The 10,333-nt window shown below is 50.8% G+C and overlaps 1 protein-coding gene across 2 annotated transcripts in view; it reads right to left on the reverse strand.

Annotated features, from left to right (window-relative positions):
- The window catches only part of LOC111158850 (TBC1 domain family member 9B), a 38,881-nt gene extending 35,356 nt beyond the window's left edge, over window positions 1-3,525 (reverse strand). For both annotated transcript variants that reach the window (XM_022521134.1, XM_022521133.1), the window contains exons 1-2: window positions 3,369-3,525; window positions 27-137 (exon numbers count right to left, since the gene is read on the reverse strand). In XM_022521134.1, the coding sequence (XP_022376842.1) occupies window positions 27-137; window positions 3,369-3,486 (229 nt within the window). In that variant the 5' untranslated portion in view covers window positions 3,487-3,525. The remainder of the gene's footprint in view (window positions 1-26; window positions 138-3,368) is intronic.
- Window positions 3,526-10,333: the final 6,808 nt, after the last annotated feature.

Here is a 10,333-nt window from a genome sequence, read left to right on the forward strand (position 1 = left end):
CACAGCAGGCCCTACCCAGCACCTACCACACGCCACTGTCCAGTAGACCTGCGAGTCCTGGGTCTGGTGCAGGATTCGGTAAGGGGCCACGCGGGCACTGGAGTCCAACACCACGTCCAGGGTGCCCACGAGAAGACCTGGGGGCAGGGCAGAGAGAAGAGGGTGAGGGAGGGCCACGCTCACAGCTGAGCCCTGGAGGCTGCCCAAAACAGTGGCACTGCCCTTGATGCCCCGGCCCAGACGGAGACACAGCTGGCACCCCCCTCATCCACCAAAGGACTTCTTTTTCCTCTAAGGCCTATGGAAAAATCCCCTCCCACTTCTTCCTGGCAGTTTCTGCTCACTCCCCAGACTCACAAACACTTGGAGGCAGGGGCTGAGGCAGGTTTTAGGGAGCCTTCTTTATAAGCTTAAACCATTCTGGAAGGCCCTTTTTAGGAAAAATTAGGTTGTTCTTTAATTTTTAAATTTATTTTAAATATTTTTTTCAAAAATTTTTTCAAAATTCTCAAAGATGAGAAAGTACAACTGTCACAAATTAAAGACAAAAACAACACCATGGATATCACAAAATCCAGACAAAGAGTACAGTATGTTTTATTAACTGCCAGACACATCTCTTAAGATACATTTTCCCGACATTTTTGGCCATGTACTCTGCCCACTTTTTAAAAAAAAGTAAGACGATGATTTTATAGTATCATTTTCCATTATCAACAACAGGAAGATAATGTAGTTTTTCCTCTGCCAAGTAATCACAAATTTTTATTCTGGGAAGTGTTAAGAAAGTTCCTTGTGGCTTCAAAAGTCATGACTGAAGAGGACACAGCAATTTTTAGAACTGTCCAATTTGGGAAAACACTTATCCAGTGTTTTCCACCTCTGAAGCATTTTAGAGCATTTCAGATTTTCCTTCTCCTCACGTACAGCCTTTGTCAACGACACCATCTCCCCCAACAAATCAGAGGAGATGTCTGCCTTTTACCGCTGTGTTTGATTCTCTCCTCTTCGTTAAGTGAATTATCAAGCTCTCTGAAAATCTGTTCACTGTTCCTATTTGGAATTTATGTTTTCCTCTTTGATGAAGTGCTGCTTTTGGTATGCTCTGGAAATAGTCTGTTACCATTTTCCTGTTGATGTCAGAATAATTTTTACTGATTGTATTAACTTGAATATAACACTTTCATTTCATATTCCATTTTTAATTATTTTTTTCCCTCCCCAGTCTTGAACAAATAAAATTACAATTACAAAAGAAGGTACTCATCGCATACACCCAAGTTAGGAGCCTGTAATCTCGCCTATTTTACTGAAATGTTCTAAAATGTCTCTCTACATAGTCATTAAAGTGGCATATATTCAAGCTTTATCAGTGTGTAGAATAAACTTTTTTTCATGGTTCCTGTTGGGGTTTCTCTTCTGGTCTTGGAAACTTTATTTCAATGCTTATTCTATTGGCATATCCATGTTTCGAGACCTGAAAGCTCTTTCGTGGGCAGACCATCTCATCATACTCAGACTCTTCCTCCTTCTTCTTCCCCCTTTTTTTAAAAAAAGATTTTATTTATTTATTTGACAGAGAGAGAGAGAGCACAAGCAGGGGAAGCAGCAGGCAGAGGGAGAAGCAGGCTCCCCACTGAGCAAGGAGCCTGATGTGAGGCTCGATCCCTGGACCCCAGGATCACGACCCGAGCCGAAGGCAGATGCTTAGCTGACTGAGCCACCCAGGCCCCTCTTATACTCAGACTCTTCACTGAAAGATCCAGGCTCGTGTCTGTTTGTAAAAGCCATCCTGAACAAAACCACATCACTAACTGTTCCTCCCTTGGGGAAGATGGGGTACAGGAGGCCATGATGCCTATGATGGCACAGGGAAGGCCAGGCAGAGGCCCAGGCAGGACTCACCAAACCTAACTGGAATGGGAAGTTGAAGGAGTGGTTCCTGGGGTGGGGTAGGGAGGGCTGGGCTCCATCCTGGCGGACACAGAGAGATGCATGAGGTGGGAAGGGCCTTCTGTGCAGAGAGGGTCCCAGCCACCCTCTGAGATGATCCTCAGAAGCACTGAAAACCGAACAAGCTGGTGGAAGTGCACTGACCAGACTGGACACACTGGTACGCTGGTGCAATGTAACAAAAGGTTCTGGGCACTATGCCTCGTCTTCCTGCTCTGGCTTGCAGTAGCTTCTGAGGCTGACCACTGTTCAGACTGTCCAGAGGGGCTGCTGTCTCACCTCCACTGAGCAGCGAGTCCAGGATGCAGGTCCAGCGCTGGCTCTTGGGATTCCTGAGGCTGTGGGGAGGCAGCCCCAGGCAGTCAAGGGAACAAGTTTTCTTAGGAAAGGGACAGTGTCTTCCACATTAGGAGGTGTGGCTCCAGAGAGGGTGGCAGAGGACATCCACAGGAAACTTCTGCCTGCATCTGGCAGGACTGTATTCACTGCTAATGTTTCAAATCAGGATGTTTCACAGAAATTGCTGCTGGTAACTTGGAAGATGCGCCCGCTGTCTTGCATGGCCACAATGGGCCACTGATTGGTCTGGCCCCCAGACTGCCCCAGCTCGAGAGTGGGGGGTGTGGCCACAACGGGCTTGGAGCAAGAGGGACCTCAGATCACACCTGCAGAGGGCACGCCACATGGGCCTTCCCTGGATCCCAGGTGTCACACGATTTCATGAAGTGCCTGTCCACCGTTACCGGTACTGCCCAGGTGGACAAAAGGGCACCCTGGCTGGCTCACCAGAACAGCCAACTCTGGTAATCAGGCACGGCCTGCGTCTGCCGCTCCCGGTCACCAAGAAGCACGAAAGGTGGGCGAGGAGAGACCGACCGGAAGGATGGGGGCTGAGGCCAGCAGCAGCTCGGGGGACCTCTGATCTCGCTCAAAGGGCAATTTTGGGGGGAAGGAAAGAGGCAAAAGAGAATATGTGCTTCTGTCACTTGGCCGCTCAGAGGCACTTGGGGAAACTGAGGCAGAGGACGAAGCCCGAGGAGGCGTCGCCGCCTTTCAGCTGTGAATCCCACTCCAGGAGGCTGCACGCGCCTGGGCTAAGTCCCAGGGAGCTCACGGGCGCCGCGTCCGGGCAGAGGCCGCTGCCAGCTTTCCCCTGGGCGCCCTGGGTCGGCCGCAGTCACCCACCACCCTTCCAACGACAGCACCTTCGCCTTCCCCCGGTCCTAGGCCCGCGCCCCCGGCGCGCCCCCGCCCCCGCCTCCTGGCCGCGGCCCCGTCCCCCCCCACCCCGCCTCGCAGACACCCCCTCGGCCCTCTCCCCCTGCGCCCCGCGCCCGGCCCGGCCCCCCGCCGCCGCCGGCGCGCCCTCACAGCCCGGCCCGCCGCCACAGGCCCGACCGCCGCGCGCCCCTCACCCGTGAGGCCGCCACCCTTGCCGTGGCCGCGGCGCCGCTGCAGCACGAAGAAGGGGTTGGCCCGCTCCGTCACCCACAGAGCGTTGGCCACCAGCACCTCCTCCGGGCCCAGCCACATCGTGGGGCCGCTCGCACCGGGCCGAGGCCCGCCAGGCGGAAGCGCCGCCGCCACCGCCGCCGCCGTCGTCGCTGCCGCGGGAGCCCAGCAGGCGGGGCGGGGCGGGCGGGCCGAGCGTGCGGCGCCCCCTGGCGGGCGCGCGGACCAACACACGCGGGTTCCGGGCCCGCCGGGCGCGCGCACCTCCCGGGGCCCCGCCCGCCCCGCCCCTGGCCTCGCGTCACTGGCTGGCGTGGCCCGGCCGTGTCCACCGCCTTCTGGCCCAGGCCCGGCCGCTGCAGACTCAGCTAAGAGCGACGGGCCAGCCCCGGGGACACGGGCAGAATGGCCGAATGCCCAGGCCACAGGAACGGGTCGTGCAGAAAACCAGTCCAGGGGCTTGTGGGGACGGAGAAAATGTAGAAATAGCCTTTGCAAAAACACTTTCGGCTGATTGTGCTGCGCACCCCAGGGCGTGTTGACTTTGCAAAGGGCTGCTGGGGACGGGTGGAGAAGATTGTCGTCATTCTCAGAATTCTGACACTCGGGCGGGAGACTAGGAGAACCGCCCGGAGCGCCGAAGCTGGCAGGATCCTCAGAAATCCCTGCAGTTCACTCACCTGACAGATTTGGACACTGGGGCTGGGTGGTGTAGGGTTCGGGGACAGGGCTGACCCTGGGACTTCGGGTTTTTTTGCATAGGCAAGGGCAGCATTACCCACCCCCACCCTTGGGGGATGTGGGTCCCTGCTCTCCCGGCGCTAAACCCCCAACACTGACCCTTTTGGGGAAAGGGGGAGCTGTGAACTCCCTCTGGGGCAATCCAGAATGTCCACGGGCCAGTTGGGTGGCAGGATCAGGCTGCTGGCCTGAGCCTGCCAGGACCCCGAAGGAGGGCAGAGGGAAAGGGGCACTTTGGGATCATCCTGGAAGTTTAAGCTGGTTGCCCATTGGGTTTCTGTCACGGGCATTCAAGAATCCAATATGATAGATGGAGGTAAAGTAGGCAGTTTCATGGTGGACAGCCAGAGTAATCAAAAGTCCTCTGAAATATTGCTTGAGACTGAATTGAGATGCAGAGGCCATTTCCCCCTAAGACCTTGGAAGCTTACATTGATAGTGTGCTCTCTGGGGAGTAATCTACCCTTAGGAATTTGGAGTACTTGTTAACACCCTGGGAGGTGGTAAATGGTTACTTTGTTCTTTCTCAGGCTTGAGCATGCATCAGAATCAAACGCAAGGCTTATTAAAACACACATGGTTGAGGGGCGCCTGGGTGGCTCAGTGGGTTAAAGCCTCTGCTTTCGGCTCAGGTCATGATCCCGGGGTCCTGGGATCGAACCCCACGTCGGGCTCTCTGCTCAGCAGGGAGCCTGCTTCCTCCTCTCTCTCTGCCTGCCTCTCTGCCTACTTGTGATCTGTCTGTCAAATAAATAAAATCTTAAAAAAAAAAAAAAAAACACACATGGTTGGGCCCCACCTCAGAGTGTTTGCATTTCTAGCAAGTTCCTAGGTGATGTTGATGCTGCTGATCACCTTTTGATAACTATGCTTTATAAGAAGGAAAAGAACAAACAAACATTTATTGAGCACTTAGGCTGTGCTAAGCCTACTTCATTTTCCCCCTTCTTCTAAGATATAATTCATGTTGCATAAAATTCATCCTTTTAAAGTGCACAATTCAGTATTAGTATATTCACAGAGTTGTGCAATCATTACCACTAATTCCGTCACTCCAAAAAGAAACCTCTTAGGGACGCCTGGGTGGCTCAGTCAGTTAAGCTGCTGCCTTCGGCTCAGGTCATGATCCTAGAGTCCTGGAATCAAGTCCCGCATGGGGATCCTTGCTCGGTAGGGAGCCTGATTCTGCCTCTGCCTGCTCTGCCTGCTGCTCCTCCTGCTTGTGCGCTCTCTCTCTCTCTCTCTCTCTCTCTGGCAAATAAATAAACAAAATCTTAAAGAAAAAGAAACCTCTTACCTATTAGTAATCACTCTCCATTCCCCAACCCCCTCCACCCTTGGCAACCATGAATCTCTTTCTGTCTCTCTGGATTTGCCCATTCTGGACATGTCCCAAACATGAAATAATACACATTATGTGGCCTTTGTGTCTGGCTTCTTCCACTTGCTGGAATGCGTTCAAGGTTCATGTTGTAGCAGGTATCAGTCCTCATTCCTTTTTAAGGCTGAATAATATTCCATTGTAGAAACACACCCCATTGTGTTGATCTATTAATCAGTTGGATATTCGGGTTGTTTCCCCTTTTTGGCAATTATGAACAATGTTTTTATGTGAACATGTTTTCAGTTCTCTTGGCTATGTTTCTAGGAGGGGAACTGCTGGGTCCTGTGGTAAAGCTGTGTAACTCTTTTTCTTTTTAAGTAGGTTCCATGCCTGGTGTGGAACCCAACGTGGGGCTTGAACTCACAGCCCTGAGATCAAGACCTGAACTGAGATCAAGAGTCAGATGCTTAACCAACTGAGCCACCCAGGCGCCTCTATGTTTAACTTTTTGAGAAATCACCAAACTGTTCTCCAAAGCAGCTGCACCATTGCACATTCCCACCAGTGATGGGTGAGGTTTGCAGTTTCTCTGTATCTCCATTTGTTATTGCCTATCTTTTTTTCACATAGCCACTTTAGGGAAGTAGTATCTTATGTGGTTTAGATCTGCCTTTCCCTAATGACTTATGAAGTTGGGTATCTTTTCATGTCCTTGATGGTCATTTGCATATCTTCAATAGAGAAATGCCTATTCATATGCTTTGCCCATTTTTCAATTGGGTTGCCTTTTTATTGTTGAATTATAAGATTTATTTATAATTCAAAAAAAGAGATTTATTTATAATTCTATTTTTTTAAAAAAAGATTTTATTTATTTGACAGAGAGCACAAGTGGGGTAAGGAGCAGAGGGAGAAGCAGACTCTTTGCCGAGCAGGGAACCCAGCGTGGGGCTGGATCCCAGGGTTCCAGGATCATGACCTAAGTTGAAGACAGACACCTAAATGACTGAGCCACCCAGATGCCCCATATATATTCTAAATACTAGATTGTTACTGGATAAGTGATATTAAGCCTACTTCTTACATTCCTTAAACTCTAATCTCCACATGTTAACGCCATGAGGTATTTTATGATCTCTACATGAGAGACGATACAACTGAAATCCAGGCAGAAGAAATTACCTGCCGAGTTCATACTAGTGAGGGCAGAGGTGGTAGTGATGTCCAGATCTTTTTGGGTACCAACTCTTTTCTACACATGTTGGACATTTGCTGCTTTTGTCCCAGCATCCATTTCTTCGTGTGCAGCATCATGATTTTGTTGAGGAAACCCCACCTTCAGAACTCTCAGCTCCCATCTTTCAGAGAAAGCCACATTCACTCCATGGCTGCAAAAGTGAAGCTCATGCTGGCCTCGGCCACTGGCACACATCAACTCTGTGACCACAGTGGCTGGTTCAGGGAGAGGGCCACAGGCCTCCAACCAAGCCAGTCAGGCTCAAGGAGATGCCCATTCCGGTCTGGGTTGCCTCCTGGGGAAGGAGCCCAGCTCCCATGCTGATGGAGCTACTGCCACCCTACGCCCGAGCCTGGAGCCTCCCTGGGGGGGAGCTAGCAAGTGTGTCCTGGTGTCCGTGTTTGCGGGCTAACCCGTGCTGCAAGTGACGTGAGGACAGCCCTGGCATTTTAGCTTTTGGGAGCCACTAAGGTCACCTTTTGCTCAAGCCAGTTTGGGTGGGGTTTCTGTCACTTGCAACCAAGGGGGTCCTCGCGGATACAGATTACCATTATGGCCAAAGCAGCTTTGTCAATAGATTTTTATTGGAACGGTTATATTAGCAAATCCCCACACATACAGGTATACACTATCAGCATGTAGGTATAGACCATACCATTTCACTACTTAATTATACTTACATTAACCATATGGACCTAGGCATTGTGCTGCCCAGGACATTTCAAAGGGCTTATAAGATCTGCTTGCCAAGAAATCAGCTTACATTCTATTTGCAGGTATCTGTGTTTCTAGACAAGGTAACCCCCCTTCAGTGAGCCCCTAAACTAAGCAAGTGATCGATTTTGCTTTTTTGACTATTTGATGTGTGTTCTTTCTGGCACAAGCTATCCACTGGTGAATGAAAATTCAAGTGCATAGTATCCCTTTCATCCCTCAAGGTGGAAGGGAAGTCATTTGCCACATTTAAGTATATCCCAAGCCTCCCCCACCCCCAAATTACCTGTGCTACGGTTAGAAAAATAGTTCTGTATGCCATCCTCTGAGATGTTGTGCATAGTTAGCAGGAACTCAGAATGAGAGGAGCTCTGTGAATGACCCAAATGTGAAAGGGTAACTTGAATATTTTAGATGAGTACAAAAGCTGCTGAGGGTCAAAAACAATTGTGATGTGTGTAGCCTACGGTTTGGACCAACTCCTGTTCTTGTACAGGAACAGGACTGTCCTAGTAGGTGAGGGCCGTTCCTACCCCAAATAGCATTTCCTAGCTTGGGGTCTTTTTCCTGTTTCTGTGATTGCACCGGCCAGGTTTCCTTAAACAGATTCATGGCCACCTGGGAGTGGACCTCGCTTCTTATTCTCAGTTTTAGACTTAGCTTTCCATTCTGACCCCAACACCAGCCAAGGGTGCCCCTCCTCCAGCTGGGTCAGCTGACCATGGAGACGAAGGACACAGCGCCCTTTCCAGGACGGTATGTGTCATTACAGGTGGGGCACCCAGTAAAAGTGCTAGGACCCTGACACTGGCCACAGCTAGTGACTTGGTCCACACAGCACGCTGGCAGTCATTAGGCAGTCAACCTGCTTAGGGACAGCGTACTTGAGTGAAGGGAAAGAAATGGCCTGGGTGTTAAGAGTCTACCTATCCCCCATCCCCACCTTTTGTTTTTACAAACACCTCGCTCAGTACCTACCGGTCACTAGAATAGTCCTTTAATATCTCACAGTGTGAATCCCCATGGATTTAATTGTGGATGAAGGATAAGTCTAAAAACAAATTAGAATTCACTTTGCGTTGGGTTAAATTTGTAAAAATATAGCTCAGAACAATCATCTATAGCTTTCGACAGTTGCCAGTAGGTCTAAAGAGAGCTGGAGAGAGAGAGGGTGACAGTCCGCCTAAGGGATAGGTTGCTGATGAAGGCCAGCTGGGCTTGTCAGATGACCGACCGACATGACATGCGTCTTCCCTGCATGCCTGCTCACCCAAGTGGATGATGGTGGACTGGTGGGAAATGAGCCTGGTTTCGGGCCAGCACTCCACTGGGTGGGGGCCCCTTGAAGTTGTGTCGCAGGGGATTAAGGATCCACTGCAGCTGAGAAAAGGTCAGTGACATGCTCCAGCTCTTGGCTTTTCTACCCAAGGACAATGCGTGTGGTTTATAAAGACGCTTACCCTGATTTTGATGACCACCCTTGCCTTGTGCACCAGGGTCTCTGGAAGCTGCCAGCTGCCCTTGGCCCACCAGCAACACTCCCCAGGTCTGCTGTTCCAGAGAAAGTCATTCCTTTCAGGATGCCAAGCCGGGTTAGCGCCACCTCGAACCTCTGTTTTTTGTGGTATATGCATGTAGAAAATTCAAAGGGAGGGACTATGAAAGCCCAGGACGGAGGCGTGCATGATTCCAGCAGCACTGAATCCTTCTGAAAGTTTAATACTCAAATATGCATGAAATTCCAAATAAAAAAAAATTCTATTTTTCTTGTTTTTTGTTTGTCCTGAAGTATCTTCCTTCTTCCCCAAGTCAGAGTGAAGAAAACAGCAAATGGCTTCAGCTAGAGTGAACGGCAAGAGGGAAAACCCCAGATAAGTCCCAGGTCATGGACTGGGGGCCCCCACAGGGTCTCATTAGACCACAAGAGACCAAGAGAGTCAAGTCTTGGGGAGATACATGTCATCCTTTGGGCAGCTGAGGTCCCCGGTACCCCCTTCCCCTCCATAGTCACAGGAGGCCAGTGGGATGTCGCTCTGGGGAATGCAGGTGACTGCTTTCCATGTCTGCTGGGGGCCCACCAGACTCTCTTCTTCAAGGCTCAGTTTGTTGAGATCTTTCAGGACACCCCTAAGAAAGACCACACACTCCTTGACCCGACTGGCACCCCAGAGGAGCCCCAGGGCCACAAGGGGGCTGGGAGCCCCAGAGTGGGGTAAAGGGGCTCAGCAGCTAAGGGAGAAAACTTTCTCCTTCTGCTATGCCAGGCTCTTCCTGCTGTTTTGCTGGACAGTAAGAAAAGCACAGGTCCATGCACCCAATACAGGCACCTTCCCTCTGGAAGGGAAGTTTTCCAGTCCTGCTAAAATATCCATGGATGTTATGTGAACATATACACTCATTTTCTCCTTTTCCCAGTGGGCTTTGGAATGATTTACTGACAAGGTCACAAGAAAGGGCACAACTGCTCTTAGCAGGGAGGACACTTCTTTTAAGCTGAGGGTGTCACAGTGGTCCTCCTATAGTAATGATCCCTTACTCGGGTGTGGAGTTGGGAGTGAACGCTCTGTTGAATCACTCCAAACTCTGATTCTGGGAGTGAGTGAAGGCCAGTCCCTCTGCCTGTGGCAATGTGGTCAGGCCAACACCTCCTTTCTTGAAGAGGGAAGTGACACTCAGTGGTTTTTCTAAATTGGTCGCTGTCAGGAGTTCGTTCTATTCATACCTTAAATGTCAGGGTCCCCAGGGCATTTTCCCAAGCCTGGCTCTCACGGCACCGCACCGGGCAATATTAGCCCCACACTGGCCTCCACCATCATCGGAAATTAAGGTAACACCAGGCCCAGCTGGACACCCACTCTGGGGGGTTCTAACTTCTGTGAGCAAGTGTGTGTGTGTGTGTGTGTGTGTGTGTG

Source organism: Enhydra lutris, unplaced genomic scaffold (genome assembly GCF_002288905.1).
Source record: "Enhydra lutris kenyoni isolate GAN:26980312 unplaced genomic scaffold, ASM228890v2 scaffoldscaffold64, whole genome shotgun sequence".
NCBI classification, from domain to species: Eukaryota; Metazoa; Chordata; class Mammalia; order Carnivora; family Mustelidae; genus Enhydra; species Enhydra lutris.